This window comes from Anastrepha ludens, chromosome 4 (assembly GCF_028408465.1).
Source record: "Anastrepha ludens isolate Willacy chromosome 4, idAnaLude1.1, whole genome shotgun sequence".
Classification (NCBI taxonomy): domain Eukaryota; kingdom Metazoa; phylum Arthropoda; class Insecta; order Diptera; family Tephritidae; genus Anastrepha; species Anastrepha ludens.
The window spans coordinates 127,964,688-127,986,862 of NC_071500.1; the positions used below are offsets into that span (position 1 = coordinate 127,964,688).

At 34.1% G+C, this 22,175-nt stretch overlaps 1 protein-coding gene across 2 annotated transcripts in view; it reads left to right on the forward strand.

The window, feature by feature from the left end:
* The window catches only part of LOC128861131 (cyclic AMP response element-binding protein A), a 34,121-nt gene extending 16,572 nt beyond the window's left edge, over positions 1-17,549 (forward strand). The window contains exons 2-6 of one of the 2 annotated variants that reach the window (XM_054099047.1): positions 6,201-7,000; positions 7,082-7,307; positions 7,386-7,567; positions 7,657-7,800; positions 10,842-17,549. In XM_054099047.1, coding sequence (XP_053955022.1) covers positions 6,201-7,000; positions 7,082-7,307; positions 7,386-7,567; positions 7,657-7,800; positions 10,842-11,039 — 1,550 coding nt within the window. In that variant the 3' untranslated portion in view covers positions 11,040-17,549. Of the gene's footprint in view, positions 1-6,200; positions 7,001-7,081; positions 7,568-7,656; positions 7,801-10,841 lie in introns of both variants that reach the window. The other variant, XM_054099046.1, reaches the window with a different exon arrangement.
* The last annotated feature ends 4,626 nt before the right edge of the window (positions 17,550-22,175 follow it).

Here is a 22,175-nt window from a genome sequence, read left to right on the forward strand (position 1 = left end):
GCATTACTTACCTAAGGTTTATATAATATTTATACTAAATTTTTATGTATGACGGATATTAATAACTTTTAAATAAATTAATACACTTGGCATAGGTTCTGAATTCAGCCTTCTTCAGTTACTTCATCTAGCTGTTTCTCGTATTTACTTACGTCAGTTGTTAAATTTTGTTTTTAATAATCATTTAGTTGTTTACATGAATTGCGTTATTTTGTTGCTAGCCACAAAATACATATTATTTTTTATTTTTCATACAAAACGGAAGTTTATTTTAGCAGCGGTTGTTGGGCAAATACGAGTATGTACTTCAACTAACTTGTTTTCCGTTAGTTTCAGAGACAGTATGTGCTTACATATATGTACTTATATGTACATGTACACATATAACTAAGACAACAGAACTGTGAAATATCTTTATGAAATATATGTAGGTGTGTACAGTTATACAAAATGACCTTGCGTGGAATTACCAGCCTCGACAGTATTGAGAAGAGCCCACACACCTCTCTTTAGTCGTCATGTCGGAAACTTTAGCGAGAGTACGCCAAAAATTAAGACATATCTGCAGGCGTAATTTTTTATATTGCTGTAAATTCGTTGCTTTTCAGAGTATTTTAATGGGATTTGTCAACGATAATTATTATATAGATTAAAGTATTAATTGGTAGAAGTTAGTTACTGTTAGTTTGTTACTGTATTTGTTTTCGCACCTGTTAGTTTTTGTAAAATCAGCTGGATACCGGCTTATTGAGTAACAATTTTACAGTGGTGTTTACAGCGCAGTCAAAAAACGCATAACGCATGCGAATAAATGTATTTTATATTAGTTTTCTATTTTTGTATTGTATAACTCTGATCAATGGCACAGAACTGCAACCTGCACACTAGAACTGCACACTAGAAAAATTATTTTGCTATTTTTTGTTTGTGCCATGCAGTTGTGAGTTACAGTGTGTTAACAATGGAAATGAAACAAATGGCAATAAAGTCACAGAAATAATCGAAGTTAACCGGCATTTTAGTAGTCGTAGCTTTGTTCAGGAGCTAAAGATCGGTCATAAAACAGTTGTAAGCCATTTGCGCAAAAATAGTGGATTCCTTTTTCCCCAAACTCATATTATTCTCAGAGTGTCCTCAGGCACTTAGGATATAAGTAAAAAAACAACAGTTATTTTCTCAAATTTTATATTATATTAATATATCAAGAATAAAAAAAAGTTTTTTAAAGTGAAATATCTGAAGTACTCTTTTAATATTTTTACACAAACTTTTTTTTAGTTTTTTGTTTTTAATTTTAATTTTTGTATCTAATTTTTAAAATTTGTACTTCCAAAAATTTTGGAAAAAAGTATATATATTATTAAACACTTTTTGGATTTTTTTTTTTTTGTAATTTTTGAAACACGTTTCTCCTCCGATTTTTTCTTATTGATTTTCAATATTAAAAAAATTGAATTTTTCAAAGTGAAATATCTGCAGTTCTTTTATAATTTTTTAATATTTTTCCGCGGCCGCCGTAGCCGAATGGGTTGGTGCGTGACTACCATTCGGAATTCACAGAGAGACAGAAGGTTCGAATCTCGGCGAAACACCAAAATTAAGAAAAACATTTTTCTAATAGCGGTCGCCCCTGGCAAACCTCCGAGCGTATTTCTGCCATGAAAAAGCTCCTCATAAAAATATCTGCCGTTCGGAGTCGGCTTGAAACTGTAGGTCCCTCCATTTGTGGAACAACATCAAGACGCACGCCAAAAATATGAGGAGAAGCTCGGCTAAACACCCAAAACGGGTGTACGCGTCAATTATATACATATCTTCTATATATATAAAATTCAAATTATGTATGTATCTATAGATCGACTTGCGCCCTAAACGCATAAACCGATCGTAACCAAATTTGAAACACGAACTGGATACCTTACCGGGATGGTCATGGGCTTAAAAATATTTTGATATATATAGGGGGCGTGGCACCTCCCATACAAATGGAATTTTCAACAGTCCGTATTTCTGGAAGTATTTACGTTAGACTACTGAAATTTGGTAAGGGGTTATATGACATTAATCCATACCACATCCAGAAAAACTGCGTATAACGAAAAAGGGGGCGTGGCACCTCCCATACAACTGGAATTTTTTATAGTTCATATCTCTGGAAGTATTTAGGCTAGACCAATAAAATTTGAGAAGGGGTTATATGAAGTTAATCCCTAACACCTCCAAGAAAACTGAGAAAAACGAAAAAGGGGGCTTGGCACCTCCCATGTAAATGCAATTTTTCATTGTCCATATCTCCGAAAGTATTTGGGCTAGACAACTGAAATTTGGTAAGAGATTGTATAAGGTTAATACCTAACACCTGCATGAAAACTGGTGATAGCTAGAAATGGGGCGTGACATCTCCTATACAAATGGGATTTTTCGTACTGCATATCACTAGACGCATTTATGGTAATATAGAATACCAAAAATTGGTAAAAAGTTTAATGAAGTTAGTATTTAGTACTCCTAGAAAAAATATGAGCTTAGAGAAAAATGGGGGTTAGACCATTTGATATAGAAACGAATTTATATTATCAACGATAGAGGTATTGCCGAATTGAATGCATTCTCTTATTGGTAAAGCTTTATCGGTAAGTAAACAGTCCAGCAATCTAAGCGAAATACCAATTTTATTTAAAAAAAATGCCTTAACACGTTGACTGCCGCGCCGGCACCCATTGCCCGGCGCATGGCTTTTCAATGGCGCCGCGCCGGGCAATGGGTGTCGGCGCATTGTTTTTGGTGTAATATTGCGTCAATTATATTTTCTGTCGTTTGATTTTAAAATTGAAAACATATAACAGGATATATATATATAATGTATGACAATTCAAATATAAATATGTGATGCACACTTGCGGCGCTGTGTGATAACCAGCAAATTTCGCTCGGCAGTCAACGTGTTAAAAACTACGTCATGCCTAGATAATAATGCCGGTTTAGCTGCATAAATATTACACTCAAAGCTATATGATTACGTAGGTAAGCTAAAATAGTTTTATTTTGAAATGAAATATTAAATAATCCAAATTAATAAAATAGCAAACAACACATATCAAATTGAAGTGCGAATTTAACTAGCGGAAAATATTGACAGTGTACACCACAAGTTATAAAATCATCGTTTAATCGCCATCACTGTAAATATGTAAACAAAAAACAGCTGAGGCATTCCATTGTAATTTCTATATTCGCAAACAGCTTTTAGAAGTGCAATCTTATAATTTAAAATTACTAAAATAATAATAAGCAATTCACCACTTATAATTAAATTCACTTTCAAAAGTTTAAAAAGGTGGTAAGAGTGATTATTTATGTGAAGAAATTATGGTTCTAAAAATATTTTAGGTGTGATTTACATATATATTTAGTGATACAAATAATCTATCGAATGACAAAAGTGGGATTTTAATGTTTTCGCGTGCTTCATGTGCGTTTTTCTAAAAGTTGGACTGTTATTGGTTATTTTCAGCAGTTTTTCAGTTCGTAGTTGCAAAAAGTTTTACTACTATACCACATTTCTAGATTATAAAAGTTAAAGGAAAATGTATTGAATTGCATTAAAAAATCTATAGAATAATATATGTATTTTTGGTTTATAAAAACTGAATATCTATTATTGTTCTTTAATGTAATATTTTTATTTAGTGAAATGCCTTCCCGTAAAAGGCCGCATCTCAGTCGTCATAGTCAGAAGGCAGCAAACAGTCGAGCAAATAGAGCAAATGAGTCAGAGGAAGCGCATGCGAGTCGTTTAGCTGATCTGTTCAGGCGGGAAGTTTTGCGTAGAGCAAATGAAAACGAAGAGCAAACTAGGCTTAGGCGTGAAACATTGCGATTAAATTCCGCTGCTTCTCGAGCGAATGAAAACGAAGAGCAAGGCAAGCTTAGACGCCAAGGACTGTGATCACCTGCAGCTGATAATCGAGCAAATGAAACAGAAGAGCAGCATTCACTTCGCTTAAGTCAGATGAGAATGGCAGTAACAACGCGTTGTGTGAGGAGTAATACCTTAAAGAGAGAAGCGTTGGACTATATGGCCTCTGGTGACGATACAGCATGCTTGACTGAGCTTTGTATGTGTTAGTGCAGTCGGGTGGCGTCGTGTCACACATACTTGTTGTCGGTAAAAATCAAAAATTTTAGATATTAGCGTCAAGCACCCGACACGCACACATATAAAGTTCTTGTCAAACAATGCTTGACCGTCACCAGAGGCCAATAAACCAGATGCTGAATATCAGCATCACCCTCAAGTAACAATAGACGAAATGAGCATAGTCTGCAATTTTTGCCAAGCACGAAAGTTTAAAACTGAGCCGCCTGGAATGTGTTGTTCTAGCGGAAAGATCCACCTCCCTCCTCTACCTGAACCCCCAAATTTGCTATTATCAAAGTTTTTCTGAACAACTATATTACTTACAATAGGCGATGGAAAAATACCAGTTTCTTTACCACCAAATTTAATTTCTTTTCCTCCACGTTTTTGTCAACTTATGTTATCAGTCGATGCTTTGATAGAAAGGGTATTTCCAAATATTTCAGCCAATCACACAAACTATAGATGGCTTCGAGAAAGGGCCATTTTGGCACCTAAGAATGACGATGTAAATGTCATTAATTTCAATATTCCAGAAATACTACCAGGAACTGTCACAACTTATGATTCCATTGACACAGTCGTCGAAGAATCCCAGGCTGTTCATTATACCGTTGAGTTTCTTAACTCCTTGGACCCATCAGGAATTCCTCCTCATCGACTGATGCTTAAAAAGGGGGCCATGATAATTATGCTGCGTAATTTGGATCCTCGACATTTATGCAATGGCACAAGGCTAATCATCACGAAACTTTTACCGAATGTTATAGAAGCTACGGTTTTATCAGGAAATTTTGAAAACCACAAAGTTTTCATACCAAGAATTCCAATGATACCGATGGGACTACGTTCAAAAACGGATATACCTTTCAATTTTAAACGTATCCAATTTCCTATTAGACTGGCTTTCGCAATGTCCATAAATAAAGCTCAGGGACAATCATTAGCTGTAGCAGGAGTCAATCTAACCAACTCATGCTTTACCCATGACCAATTATATGTAGCCTGCTCTAGAGTTGGCGCACCGAAAAACCTTTTTATTTATACTCAAAATAATATAACAAAAAATGTCGTATATCCGATCGTTTTAAATAATACCTAAACTGACTTAAAAAAGTTAAAGTTGTTTTATTTACATTGCATACTTTTTGATAGAAATGTGGGGTGAAACCCACGGGTATAAGCTAGTATATATATATAATTATATATATATAATATTTTTATACATACTTGTTTTTAATATTAATATTAATAAATAAAAATAAAGTATATTTTTTATTAAATACCTTTTTACTTGCAATTTTTTTTTTTTTTAATTTTTGAAAAACGTTCCCCCTCCGATTTTTTTCTGAATTTTTTCATTAATAGCTGAGACTGCGCTCAGTAATCGCCCATAATTACTTTACACTTTTTTCAATTTTTGAAAAAGTAAATTATTTTAAAAAAATTTTGGAAAAAAAATCTTTCTTGTAAAGTAATTTTTTTTAAATTTTTTGGAAAAAAGATTTTTTTTCATTAGTAATTAACCTATGCGCAGTAACCCTCAAAGTTTTATAGAGGGACTCCCATAGTTTGGAATAAATCTCTAAATTATTCAATTTAAATATTTCAAAATTTTGTTCAGTTTACTTCAAGGCGAATCTATTAAAGGTGGTGTTGGTAAATCAGCTGAGTTGTTTTTTTTCTTTTACCGTGTCCATTTGGCTGTCAGCTCAGAATGAAACAAGGCGAATTCATTATTTGTTTTCTAGTTTCTCAATACTTTGCTTTAACAATCAAACGTACAGCACAGTGTTGTTGGTCTAGTGCCTCCACCTTCAATGAATGCGCCTAGTTTACTTAAACAAACAATGAATTCGCCTTGACTCAAGTTTATAAATAAACAACTTTTCAAAAACATTTACGACAATGCCCAAAATAGTTGGATCGCTTGACCTGGAATCGCTCATATATAAAATGTTATTGTATAATATTACCTTTAAATATGAGTTCTATTACAAAAGTAAATATTATTTTTTTTCTATTTCCTTCTTTCCTCTTTCTTTTTTCACTCTTACAGATATGGAAGACGAGTGCTATCCTGCAATCTCGTTGAAAACCGCAACCAGCAACATAGCCCGCTCACGGCACGATGTCGACATTTCCAGCAGTGTTGATCCCAAATGTCTGGCCATATCCGTGGACTGCGATGTGACGCCCATGGAAATGCCCACACTGGTACCCAGCAGTCACGCCAACAGCAGTAGCAAGCTAGGAAATACCTTGCTCGCCACCGCTATGGTCACCGCCTCTACCACCACACCCGCACCAGCTGGCACACTGACCATCGCCACCAGCACAGCACCGGGCAGCAGTAACCTCACTGCGAGCACCAACCCCCGCCAATCTGCTGCTACAGCGCTGCCATTGCGGTACACACATGCCGGCATTTATGCCAACCTTAGCAAAATCAACACCACCGCACCGATGACATTTAACCTGCGCACTGCCGAAACAACTACCGGCCCTATCAATTGCAGCTCAAGTTTTAGTGGTAGCAACACAACCACCATTACATTTGGTAAGCCAGCAGCCGCCACACAACAGCAACAGTCACAGCTTCAACAGTACCTACCTCAGACGTCGGTGAGCACAGTTTTTGAACAGAGTAACTGTAATACGCCGACATCGGTACGCGAAGGCAGCTCTTCGCCCGACATTTGCTCCGACATCGAGATCGATGAATCGGCTATTAAGGATGAGCCAATGTCGCCCGACTCCAGTTTCCCGCCTAGCCCAAATTCGCCAGAATGCGTGACAATGGCGAAAATCTCACACTTGGCCACACGTACCAAATCCGATCTCGTCTTTGAACATAAGGTCAGTACTCAACCATTAGCATTCCCAGGTATTAGAATGTGCCTAATTGTTATATTTTGTTCACCTATGCACCATCACCAGAACGGTTGTTTGCAGCTAACTCCCGCCTCACAGAGCCTACTTAAAGCGCAGCAGCTCGCTTTGAATGCCAGCACCGCCACGAACAGTCAAAATATTATAATGCCCAAATTCAATATAAAAACCGAAAATGGCTTTAGTAGTGGTAGTGCTGCTGCCAAGCATAACGGCCAATATGGTCTGCCATTGACGCCTCCCTCATGCTCATCGAGTGATGGTGATTCCGAAGGTAATTTAACACCGGAACATTTACTTTCGCCACTTTCGCCCAACACTTCAGTTTCTATATCTGTGGCCAATCCTGCAGTCATTACGCCTGTGTCCCTGCATTCTGCCAATGTGCGTCGTAGTGCCAGTAGCAGCAGCTCTTCATCGCCATCATCCGCCTCGTCATCAACATCATCCCTGCACGCCGGTCGACATACGGCAGGAGGAACTAGTGGTTCCACACGTCAGCCTATACACACCCCGCTCATTAGCTCACAGCCGGTAGGAACGATACTAAATGCCTATGATGGCGAAGACTTACATAAATGTTGGTATATAATTTTTATCTATTTTTATTTGGAAAACTATAGAAAGGCTCAACGGGCGTTCTGATACTAACCGAGGAAGAGAAACGCACGCTACAAGCAGAAGGCTATCCAATTCCACAAAAGCTACCACTTACCAAAGCTGAGGAGAAGTCGCTCAAGAAAATACGAAGAAAAATCAAAAATAAGGTAAGTTGCTGACGAAAAATTATTATTTATACTGTTTAAATATATATACCCTCGTATATCACACCGTTCAAATAAACCCTATCGTTTTGTGAGTTTACGAATTGCTCAATTTGAAAAAGATTCTCGTCAAAAAACTCAATGTTCGGAAATTGACCACTTTCGGCCAAGCGAAGCAACTCCTTCGTTCTCTCAAGCGAGGCTTGCTGCTGCTTCGGTCTGAGATCATGCGCCTTTTGGATCTTGTACGGTTTGACTTTGAGATAATTTTTTAGTATGTGGCGGATGCTACGGTCAGATATTTTCAGTTCTTTCGCCATTTGATTGGCATTTCGTCGGCGATTTCGCTCAAGTCGCTTCTTGACTTTTTGAACCATTCCACGTGACGAACAATCGCTGGTTGTAATTTTCCAGCCAAATATAATGCAATCACCCTTTTACATATGAAATTCATTACTGGTTTTCCTTTTTCGCGTTTACTCTCGGTAAAATGCCCGTGCATCAGCTGCGGTTCATGTTCATATGAATATTCACATCCAAGAAGACTTGGCCTTACGTGATAGATTCCTTAGGCCGAGCTGCAAATTGTTTTCTTCTAACGGAATTCGAATTTCGATCTACTATGACAGTTAAACTGCCATTAAATCTCTACTTGTACAGTGCAATCAGATTTTTTCTGAACTTGCAATTAAATTCAGGGTTTTTCTAACCTGGCTAATCTTTTTTTAATTTTTGTGTTTTCTACATATTTAAAAAGGTTAAATCTCGCGTAATTTTCTGCCAAAATTTTAAGCAAATCAGAGGAAAACTGAGCGAGTTATGGAACTTTGACTGAGAGAATATCTCGCGTAATTTTCTGCCAAAATTTTAAGCAAATCAGAGGAAAACTGAGCGAGTTATGGAACTTTGACTGAGAGAATTTAACAAGGGCTACTCAGCACTAGTGAGGCTTTAGGCTCATTTAACGGACTTTTTTAACCGATTTTTGTGTTTGTTACATATTTAAAAAGGTTAACACTCAGAGTAGATGGGAAAAATCTAGATCTCTCATGTACCTCTACCGAACTTGCATTAGCGCAATAGTTCATATAATTAACGGGCACTGCCTAATCGGAACACATGGAAAGGGTGTGGGGGTCCCCACTTATGACTTCTGTCGCTGTTGTAAGAACGAGGAAGAAAAGAGTATTGAATACTTTTTCTCTCGCTCTTGCCGAAACGCGACATCGACTTAGAATCCGCAGCAATTCACAATATTTCGATTTTTTAAAGAGATATGAACTGATTTTTTAATTATTTTTATAATCAGAGAGGCGAAACTTGAGTCCAAATAAGTGATGGGCTTTCAGCCTTAAATGAGCTTCTCTCTATACGCACGGAAAGCGACCCCCTACGAAATACTACGAGTACTAAACAAAAATCTACAATGAGTTTTAGTAGCTTCAAAACCTTCCTACGATTATTTATCGCGACAGACGTTAGTGCCTATTGAGGCTGTCATGTAGTGCCCGTTGTTGGTATCCATTTGATACATAGTACTTCACAATGCAGCTTTTTGAGAGGAAGCTGTCGATTTCCTCTTCAATCTGTTAAAGGAAATTGAATTGGTGGTGTTTCGGTTTTGGGTAAAGGTGGTTGGGTGCGATTGAAGTCTTATATTGTGTGATAGGACATGCTTTTAGGATTTCTTCAGCTATTATGAGAACTTCGAGATCACGGTGAATTTGGATATTTGTAATACAATATGGTGCATTGGCCCTGCCGTGTTGTAGGGCATATGTCCATACTGGATTTAGGACAGCTGAGTACAGTGAGAGCTTATATTTGAGCGAATCATGGGAAATGCGATTTAACAGCCGATTTAACGGGCTTTGATTCCTAGTGCTTTGCGTTTAGTAAAAATATTGACTTTCCATGTAAGCTTGCAGTTAAGATGCATTCCGAGATATTTTGTCACATTACTTTGGGAAATGATTGAGTTTAACTTGATTTATTTTCCACTCTTTGAGCCATTGAGTTATTTCATCAAGTCCTTTTTGAATTTTAAAAGAAGCCACTTAAGGGAGGGAGTGAATTGTGAGTAAAGCGGTATCATCTTCAAAAGATCCGACGAAAAGTTTGCTCAGTAACTAGTAGATCATGAGTGTAAAGCAAGTACATATAAGATGGGACCCAAAATACTGTCTTGGGGTACACCAGCTAAACTTTCGCAGATCTGAGATTGTTCTTAATCTTGTTTTACGAAAAACTGCTGATTTTTTAGGAAGGACTTGATAAAGATATAATAATTTGTGGGTAGAGTAGCATTTACTTGAAAACGTAAACCGTTATGCCAGATACGGTCTAAGACTTGAGATATAACGAGAAATGTGGCTGTGCAATACTTCTGCTCTTCAAATGCACAACACACAATTCTGGGCTGTTGTTTTTGCGCCGTCCCATGTGATGTCGACATCTGCCAGCTCGCGCAACATCGACCTTTGATATTTGGCGCCCGCGACACACATCTACATCTGCTCCGCCGTCTATCGTGATAGTTCAGGTCTTGCTTCATTGTGGTTGACTCTCACAGCTTTTATCTTGGCGATGTTGACCTCCAGTCCGACAGTGCGTGCCAACGTGACTAGTTTGCCCGCCTTCGCTTGCGTGTCAGTGAGTTTGTGAGAGAGGAGACAGATTTCATCGGCGAAGTCCAGGTCTTCGAAATGTCTGGTGAAATTTTGAGCATCATTCTTTTGAGAAGTAGTGACTCCAAAACTTTTGAGGTAATAAGCAACCAGCTGATGGGGCGATAAGATTCTACTTTTTTGGCGTTTTTTCGGGTTTAAGGGTTATTTTTATTTGTGCAAGTTTCCATTGGGGAGGCACATAACCAGTTAATATTGAGATATTCCTTCTACTGGCTGTTGCTTGTGTGATTCTCCCGTGATGAGATCATATCCGTTGACTTACTTGGTTTTAAGCTTTTTTATCGCTTCTTTCTCTTTGTTTTCTTTTTTAACTGATTTGCTTACAAAACAATTTTTTTTGTTTTTCTCCTCTAGATTTCCGCACAAGAGAGCCGACGCAAAAAGAAGGAGTATATGGATCAATTAGAGCGTCGCGTCGAAATACTCGTCAACGAGAATAACGAGCAACGCAAACGTTGCGACGCATTGGAGCATACAAATGCCAATCTACTAAGTCAATTGCACAAACTGCAAGCGGCGCTGAACAAACAGAGCAGCAAGAAGAATGCTTAAGCGGCGTATGGGGAAATGAAGTGCGAAATGAAAAACAAAAACAAAAATTATGTATTTGAAAAATATTTTTAGTTTTTAGTTTTTTTTTTCAAATATCTAGCAACGAAATGAATTTATTGTGCGCGAAAGTGTTGCCGATAACGCTAAAACCGAAGCTGTAGAAGCAGTGTGAATGAAATAATTTTAAGCTATAAATGATGGCCTAATATTAATTGTATGTTTACACATATTTTAGAAAAATACTTTTACTGATAGCAACATTTTTATGTAATTTGTATATACATAGTATATATATATACATATATATAGAGTATATTTGCTTTTTATCAAAATATTTAAATGTATGTTTGTAAGCAACATGGTTTTTATATAACTGTATATGTATTGTGTAGTTAAAAGTATTTACATTGTAAGTAGCTGTAAAGTGAATGGGCTGGACAGGCTGTAAAACAGATTTTATACTGTATTATAGACGAGCGTGCGTACGTTTCGCGTTTGTAGTTGTAGTAGTAGTATACTCGTACATACATACATACACATATTTACATACATACGATAAAAAACGAATTTTAACCAAAAAATTACTTAATGCAACTTATACTATATGCTTACATACAAACACACACACACATGCATACATGCATGCATACATAAATTAAAGTGCGTTTAGCATGCAGAAATGGAGTTATCAATTACTTTTATATGTGGAAAAAAGTCCAGCCTCACAGTCCATGCCAATTTCGAAATCCATCTAGAGTCCAGGTTTTATTGAAATGCATACATAAATGTAAATATGTACATATATATATGTGCAGACGTGTGTGAATTATTGTAGTTTAAGGATATGAATTGTTATGCGTTCTAGAATCATTCCACTAATTGCTAAGATTGACAAGTTGTGAAAATGTTTGAAGAAATCACTTTTTTTTTGCTTTAGAAAATTTCGTTTTGAACATTTTGTCCAAATGTGCAATTTATATGGGTATATCGTTTTTAAAAACATTTTTAGTGCTCAATAGTTTTTTGTTTTTCTTTATATTAATAAAGAGTTTAGCTTCCTAGGTTTATAAAACTTTTTTTAAGGTACTAAAAATATTAAAAATCGTACATACAGATGTACTTAGGCTCGTACACATGTATGCGAGTTTTTAGCAATATTTTAAGTGCAATTAGTTTTATTATTTTGGCATTGAGCGCGCAAAAGTATGATTAATTTAAGAAACGGAAACGCAAAAAAAATAATATATTTGCTATTTATTTCATATTTTAAATTCCGGATTTATTTAAGCTTATTAGAAAAGAAACAATATAAATTGTTTTAAATTTATTCAAATGTATATGCAACATTTGTGGAACTACATCAAAACGCACGCCACAAATAGGAGGAGGAACTCGGCCAAACACCCAAAAAGGGTGACGCGCCAATTATATAAAGGCTTTTCTAATAACAGGTGTTATTTAGATTAGATTATAGATGATTAACGATTTTTTACGGCCGGAATTGGATGGTGTTGATCTGGACAACGTTTATTTTCAACAAGACGGCGCTACGTGCCACACGAGCAGCGAAACCATTGATCTTTTACAAGAAAAGTTTCCGAACCGCGTTATCTCTCGAAGAGGTTATCACAATTGGCCACCAAGATCTTGTGATTTAACACCTTGTGACTTTTTTCTTTGGGACCACGTGAAAGAGAAAGACTACGCGAACAGCCCAGGGTCGATTCAAGACCTCAAAGATGGAGTTCGTGAGGCTATCGTGGACATAGGACAACATCTTTGCAATTCGGTTATGGAAAATTTTATGAAAAGGATATTGTCCTGTAAGCGTGGCTGTGGTGGTCACTTGCCTGATGTTATTTTCCACTATTAACGGCATACTTTCCTCTTTATAATGAAATAAACCTCCGATCATTTATATTAAAAATAATATAGCATTTTTCTTTGAATATCAAAATAACACCTCTGATTGAAAACCCCTTTATATACTATATATGCAACATATTTTAAGACACATTTTCCACTTACAACACATTTTGTGCTTGAAGCTCACAAGAAAACTTTTTTATGTACTTCCACTATTTTTGATTTTTAATTTAGTTGCAATGTATTGCATTTTTTTTTATTGTACTTTATTTTAAATAACTACGTTGTACATTTTTTCGCCTCTACTTATGTAAGTCTCTCATGCACACACACACACACATATATATATATATATATTCCTTTACATTTCATCAACAAAATAAGCTTATATGGGGAGGTTTTAAGCATTTTCTTAAACGTAAAATTTACTTATTTCTAGTTTTCAGTAACAAATGAAAATTTAAAAAATAAATAACTTGATTTTTGAAAATCTGCAAAAGCTCAAGAAAATCTATGTTTGCCTCGCCTTATGCCAATACATACATGAATACATACCTACATACATATTAAAGGATAAGTCACACTTTTAGCATTCACGAGAGTCGAAGTGTAGTTGAAGTTTAGTCAGCGGTAAAACACAAAAAAAAAAATTAACAAAAATAACAATTAACAAATTGCATGAATATTATGTTTTAATAATATTTATCGCTAAACACTTGAGTTAAGAAAAAAAAATATTTTAAAGTTTCAACAAGTTAAAAGTTTCAACAAGAAGGCAGCCGAATTCTTAATTTTTTTTTTTGTAAGCACAACTAGCCAGTAAATCACTCAGACAACATTAAATCCATTGCACTGCACTCGTGTTCCCTTTTTAATTTTCTTTAAATCCACCAGATCTCCAAAGAGTTCTGAGTAGATCTGGTGGTGACAGGGAGCCAAAATGGTCGCTTCTTAACACATCTGTGCCAAAGACCTCAAGCCTGATTCGAGCAAAGGCTGGGCACACACAGAAAGTGGTCCGCTGTCTCATCCTCTTCTCCACATGCTGGGCAGAGTGCACTGTCTGAAATGCCTAACTTTGCCATGTGCTTCGCCCATAAAAAGTGGCTCGTCATCAGTCCAACCAGCTGCCTACAGTGCCTTCTGTTTAATCACAGGAGGTTCTGCAACAGTCGGTCGGACGTGACAGGTAACATAAGTTTTGCCCATTGTTCAATTCTTGTATCACAAAATTATGAAACATGCGCGTTTTCTGCTAAAGAGCCTAAAAAAACTTAATGCACTTATGATTTAACTCTTCGTTGGACACCTTTTTTTTAAACCTTCGGTTGGGCACACGGACCTGACCTTTTTTCGTACTATTCGAGTATCCTTCTTGAAAGGTTATATCCATAAATCGATAGAAAATTAAATTTTAAGAAGCTACCTGGAAGCTCAAATCGTTAGCTAGAATAGAAATGAGTTTAATTCACGTCCAAAGTCGAAAAAGTCTGGTGAGAAAAGTCTAATTTTTTTCTAATTACGCTTTTCAAATCGCCTTAAAAAATGCTAGCACCTCAATTTCATGTGCTAATTCCTAAGCCCATTCCTGCTTTTGCTCCCCTCAAAAGCGCTCCTATTGAAACATACATTAAATGGTATTTCATACTTAACCACTGAAGGCATTTTGCATGAATTTTCGAAAATTAGAATTTGCATAGCAAAACCATTAATTCAAAGTGATCAGGACACTTCAAATTAGAAGCAACATTTTCTTTGCTAAATGCAACATTTGAAAGCGATCAGGTATGCTAAATCGATTGATCTTAAGCTTGAGGTGCCATTTTGAATGCCTGATGGGCAACAGAAGAGAATAGAAGTATTCGTGCCCACCCACGCGCGTAGTTAGTTGGCAATGCGGTATACGCTTTTATCTATGAAAGTTCGTTTTTCTCTATCTATTTTGCAACATAGCAGCAGCAGCAGTTTGCTATGTTGCCTAAATATTTCAATCGAAATTCTTAAGTATAGAAATGTGGTGGCTCACAACACTTAAAACCATAACAGTGGCTAGAAACTTCGTGTGCAAGACAACAGGAATCTCTGTGAAATTAGCACATCGCCATCTGGTCTGGGTCTTGGTCAAATTTTTTTTCGTCAGGAAAATACCATAACATGTCAATGAGTTAAATTTTGTTTAGCAGGCCTTTTGATTGGATAACTCGCTGTCCTCGTACTTGTACCGGCATAAAATGTCTTCATCGCATTACGTAAGGTTTATGCCGGAGATCTTCATGGAAAACTTGACGAATAATACCCTCAGAAGCATTAAACTCCCTCGTAAAGGCTCTCATTGATTTTGAAAAGTCCTCGTCAATGATCGCTTGCACTTGAATAAATTCGATAGATCTGACTGTGTCAAAATGTTCCTAGTGCTTTTTGCGTTTGTAACTGATTCTGCATAGCCAACTAGTCGTGATGCTTCCAGCTCACGTCGCACTTTATGAACGAATGAACGGGCGCACTTAAGAAAATTAGAGATTTCTTAAACAGTGTGGTTAGCCAAATAGCCACGATAACTGCATGTATCTTCATCTCTTGAGTTCAGTTGTAGTCCTCCATGTCCTAACTGAAAAAATGTAAAAAAGAAAAATAATGGTTTCGGAAAGTTATAGCACTATTTTTTTTTTTTCAAAATATGACTCTTAAAAATTATATGTGAAAAATTACAAAATTTAAATGTCCACCATGCACATCTAAAGGTAGAATCTGCCAAACAGTCCATTCATGAATACCTAATTGTTGAGAATGGCGAGATATCGATGTAGAGGGTTGAGCTACAGGAGTAATATTCTCAACAGAACGTCCAATGTTTCGTCTTCCCGGCCCTGTTATCCTCGACAGAACTAGTTTCTAGAAATTTGTTCACCAACCTTTGAATTGTCGACTTATTCGGACGCTTATTTTCACCAAAAAAATCGCAAATTTTTTCTCTTAAGGATCGGCCATTTTCATAACAAGTTTCAATAATTGTCAAGTTTGAAAGTTAAGATGTTATAAAAAAGGTAGGAATTATTCACTATTCACATCTAGGCGGTCACTTTTGAAAGACCCTTTATAATACTTGAATTTTGGTATTGCTACTAGATTTCTGTAAGGGGTATTACCGTAAAGCAGATATTTATCTAGTATCTCAACTTCTACCAATGCGCTTGCATGAAAGGTGGTGCCACTAGACCAACAACAATATTTTGTACGTTCAATTGTCAAAGCAAAGTATTGCGAAACTAGAAAACAAATAATGAATTCGCCTTGTTTCACATGGGCACGGCGAAAGAAAACAAAAAAGCAAATCAGCCACCTTTAATAGATTGACCTTGACTTCTACTAAGAAAACAGTTGCATTAAACCAATTTCTTAGCTTTTTTAAACTTTTTTTTTGTTTTCTTTTTTTAACACTAACCGAAACCGCAAAAGAGTGCGTAATAGAGTAATTTTGGCTAAAATAAAATAAAATAAATCATTATTAGAAAAAGAAAAAAAAAACAGCAACTGACTAAAGAAAACTATTAAGTGAATGTTAAAAGGCATTCATTTGGCATATTGTTCCTTTACTTATAGCCAATAATACATATAAAATAAACCGTTAACTTGAGAAGCCGCAAATAATTAAGTACGCATAATATGATAAAATGTGCGAAAATATGCAGAAATTGAATTGCTAAATTGCAAAAAAAAAATTTATGTTTTCAAACAAAATATTATACAATATATTATAATAATAAATAAAACTCTGATATTAACAATGACTAAAACTTCAATGCTAAAATTGTAAAATTAAAATTTCGTTTGCTTAATCAACTGTTTATGCATGTCTAATGTGCTCTGAAAGCACTATGAGCTCTATGAGGAGTGAACAAGAGAAAAAAAAATGTGATCTATGCTCTTACTGCGCTGCATATTTCTGGGCGCACGTTGGCACAATTTAGCGCTGTAGATTTAGCTATGGCACATTGCAAAACATGTTTCGATGGGCATATTTAACAGTTCATTTGGCATCAGTTGTGATTAGCTTTGCATAAATCTTCGAGTTTTGCATTAAAATAGTGAATTATGTATGTGAAATTGCGTGAATTTTATAATTTCGATTTTAATATTTTTTAAGCATAGCCAACATAAAACGGAGTCAATTTTTACTTTAAGCTGCGCATATTTTTAACTTCTATGTATGTACATACATACATACATACATACACAAATGCAGATGCTAAATTACATTTATTTTGTTTAATCTTTCAAAATGTTACCTTTCAACTAATAAAACTATATATTTTAAGTTAATATACATTTCAAGGCATTTCGTTAATAACTACTAGTGGTTAAAAAAATAACTTCCGAGCCAATAAAAACTATACTAAGTTTATTTAAGTTGCTAAAACATATTTTCTACTTTAATAATTATAATTTTTGGGACAAAATGAAATTTTTAATTCCGACGGTCTCGATGCTAATACGAAAAAAAAGTACATACATACATACATATGTTAAACTACATGCTATTTAATGCGTTTTTGTTTAATACAAAATACATTGAAAAACACACATGCTTTTGACATTCAAAAACAATGCATATTATAATATGTAAGACTGTACTAATTTGTAAAAAATTGCATATACACAATGATATATATTATATACATGAATTATTATATATTTAAGTGTATATTATAATGACATAATAAAATATGTATACCTACAGATTTATGTGTCTACTATAAATAAATACATAGCAAAGGTAAATGTCTAAGAAACTAATTTCTAAAGTCAGTTTAAAAAAAGAAAAAAAATTGTTTTTCGTTTAAATAACAACACTGCATGTACTAAAAGTGTAAATGCCTTCATGGTCTTTAATGGAATTAAAAATGAAAAAAAAATACCTTCTAAATACATTGTTATTTGATGTATAACAAAGTTAGAGTACAAATCTCTGTGGTCGTAGAGCGCATGCGTATTGTTTGCTAGAGCTGAAAATGTAAATTGAAAAAAATATATATACATATATATATTATAATAATAAATAAATCGTTAACAGTTTAAAATTATGAAATACATACATACATACATATACATACATGTATGTATGTACATAAACAGTGAACAGTGACTTGTGCAAGTTTTTATTTGCGCTGCGTGAGCCACAGCTAACTCAAAACAAAACAAAAGCAAAAAGTCATAAAGCCATGAAATTAAAATATAATAATTTTTGTTATTATTTTAGCAGGATAAAAAGCACTTTATAAACTGTCGCGCTCAATATTGCTAACGAGAGATCTATATACGTGTATGTATATATTTGTGCGTATGTGCGTATGCGTACGCGTATGTGCTGAACCTTTCTGTCAATGCAAGCGCGACAGTGATGGAAATGTAAAATTGATTTTTTTATGTTTCCTAAAACTTGATTTCGGATTGCAGACTTTTTTTTGTTTTTTTTTTTTGCTTTTTTTTAATTTAGTGCAAATAAAGTGCACACGCATGCATGTAAATCTGCTCAAATATCTTTTACTAATGTGGTGTTCATAAAAACTAACTTCAATCGTGGTCGATTTTATGAAAACAAGCCTTCCATTAAAAAAAAATATAACAAAATATTATATATTTTAAATTCGTGTGTTGTGTATTTAATTTTAGTTTTTTTTTTTTTTTTTTTTTTTGTAATAAATAATTATATAACTATAAAGCCTTTGAAATTATATTTTAGTAATTGTTATCAATTTAGTCATAAAGCAACTCTAGTTTAGTGTAATTAACTTAATTCAAATTTTAAAATTTATGCAAATAATTAAATTTATAGATACTTAAGCATTTTTACGACATTATCTCAAGCAAATGTTTAGATAAAACTCACTAAATACTACTAAACTGATATATTTCGGTTATTTTATGTGTTTTACACAATAGTGCAATTTTCGTTGTCACACGAACGTACATGCATGCGTATGCATGCGTGTTTTGCTGCAATAATTTTTACTTTTTGTTACAAAAAAATTTATAAAATTTGATCTATATTTATATGAGTCATTTGAAATTAAGTGCATATGTTGTAGAAGTGGGTGGCAGAAATTCTTGGTAAATATTTTAATAATTTTTTTTTTATTATTAATTTTTTTTTTCTTTTTGAAACGTAGGCGCACCCTACATTGCCTTGAAAGCGTTAACACAGCACATTAAACCACAAAAAAAATAAAACAAAAAGTCAATAATAATTTAATTGATGTTACCAAAATGCAGCTGCTGCTCTAGGCGTTGAGCGGGGCGGGGCGTATTGAAAATTTGTATAGAATTTAAATGAAATGCCTTATTTTAACAAAACCACAAAGTGCAAGTGAAGAGGTACACATATACATGCATATAATATATATATATATATATATATATAAATATACACATACATATACATAGCTACACACCCGATTCAATGTACTTATATATATTTAAATGAAGTATAGCTAAATACATATGTACATACATGCATGCATACCTACTGATATGTGTACAAAAATTAACTGCAAATTGCTACGAAAATTTATTGCCGAGAATGTTAAACTATTAAATATTGAAAACTAAAAAATTAAAGTTTCCAAATTAAAACTTCAAAATTTTCTGTAATTACAAACTCAAGAAATTTTCTGTAAAACACAAAAAAAAGTAGGTGGAAGTGCAAATGTGCAATTTTTGCTGTTTAGTTGAAATTTATATTAAATTCATTTTATAAAAGAAAAAAAATTTATTAATTAAATTTACGATACTAACGGAATTATAAGTAAACTTTTACCTAGTACAATTTGTTGCGAGTGACACAAACAAAAAACAAAAAAACGAAAACAAAAAAATGAGTGAAAAGGAAAAACACGCAAGTAATTAATGCAAAACTTACAAAACTTACAAAACTATATACGACGAAAAAACGAGGCACAACTTCCATATAAATATACATAAATACTATACATATAGATATATGCATACATTTAATAAACTATAAAATTTAAGCGTGAAAATATAGAAACTTTTAATGCCAAGAGAATGTAATTTAATTAATTCAAAAAAAAAAAACAGAAACACATTTATGAAATTCGCAAACTTCTTTTGTTTGTTGTTTAATATATATGATTTATCATTTTTTTTATTTGTTTTTTTTTTCAATAAGAAGTGCATATTATATACATACATATATGTAGTACCTACAGCCTAAATATGAAAAATATTTAAATTAATTAATAAAAAATGAAAATTAAAGAAAAAACAGAAAAGTTAAGTTCTTTGAAATTGAAACTTAAAAGACATTCAAGAAAACGTGCAAGTTTTATGATGTGAATTGTTTGAAACAGTGTAAGCTAGTAAATGAATTTAAAGTTTTTTGATTAGAAAATGGAAATACTTATATGCAAATAAAATATCGCAAAATGTAAAAAAAGAAGACAGCAAAAATATGAAAAACTTATTCAAAAATATACATACAATACATACATAAAATGACTTTTATTTAAAACTGTGCACAGCATAAAGAACACTCAAGGCGCATTCATTAAAGGTGCTGGCACTAGACCAACAACAATGTTTTGTACGTTTGATTGTCAAAGCTTTGGTATTGAGAAACTAGAAAACAAATAATGGATTCGCCTTGTTTTATTCTGAGCTGGCAGCCAGTCGTGTCCATGACGAAAGAAAGAAAGCAACTCGGCTGATCTACCAACACCACCCTTAATAGATTCGCCCTGGAACATTCCATCAATTTTTGGCGAGTGCTGCTGAAGTGACATTTCTTTGCCGGTTTTAAATCCGAATCGCTTCGATAGCGTGGAACTGACTGCAGGGCAAACATTTCGAAAATGATCGTCGTTGTTTTTCCTACACAAATTTCTGTAAAATGAAGGAGCAGTCCTTAAGGGGTTATATCAGAAGGCCGAAATAAGCGAATTTTCCAGAATTTCTTCTGAGAAAACTTTTAAATTTATTGATCTAAAAATTTGTAATTGTAATTGTTAATTGTATTTTAAGATTTAGTATTGGTAAAAATATTTATTTGGAAAGGAGCTACAGCTGATCTTCGAGAGACCCCTCAAAAAAGGCGTTTTGCGGTGACCACTATGTATATTTATGAACTGGATCCTTTGAAATTAAAACACCAAACCGATTTCGTTAAAGTATTTTTATTTCTAACCAAAATTTCGGCCTAAAATTGTTTATAAAAAAAATATTTATCGGTAAGAAAAAATCTTCGATGAAATACTAAAAAATATATTTAAGAAGCTCATGTTAAAATTTGAAACTAATCCCTTTAGCCATTTTCGAGTAGTGTTGGTCACCGACTTTGAAAACACCATTTTGAGAAAAACGCGTTTAAAGTTCCAGGTAAGCGCTGCCGCTCCTTGTACTTTCAAGCACTCCGAAACGCCTTTTCAAATTTGCGTGTAACTGCGAAAATATTCACCGGAACAAAATTAAATTTTCTCTGTGTATTCTTAAATATATGTACATTAAGAAAAAATATATAAAAAAAGTTAATTTTAAAATTCTTACTTTAAAAATCTAACTGTATACAACACCTTAATGCTTTTAAAATTCTAAGGAATGTACACGAAAAATATTGGTCGAGCGAAAATCCTTATAACATAAAATAAGTGAAAACCGTCCAAATAATTTACAATATATTTTATTTTCTTCTTTTTTTCCTCTCATTCATTTTAAGCGGCTGCTCATTTTTAATTTTTTTTTTTTTTTTTTTTTTTTTTGCTATTTACTTTCAACAATTCGCCAATATTTAGTGCTTTTGTGCAATATTTACCCCGCTCTTTATTTACCACTTCATGCCAAGACGGTTATAATGACACTATACTAAGTCGGGCCAGAACAGAACTGAGCCTTTATGTTGTTTTATGAATAGCAGCAAACGTTTTTGCAAACACTCCTTCAAATAAATTTCTGGATTTATACTGCCCTTACTAATGAACGTTTTGCTTTTCATACCACACTGAGATGGCTTGCCAAACCAAAAATTTTTGGGGAAACTTGTACAACATTTTTAGCTTAAAGGTAGCTGTAACTCCTCCTCTCTTTGTTGCAGTGTAAAAGTCAGCGCCCTGAATCAGCTTAAAGTCTGCTTTGTTGTATGTTTCTTCGTCCCTAACCACACAGCATATTAATGGATGTCTTGACGGTAAAAAAAAGCGCACGTGCTTTAGCACTCATATTTGGTTTATCATTTCGATTGGATACTACAACATTTTTATA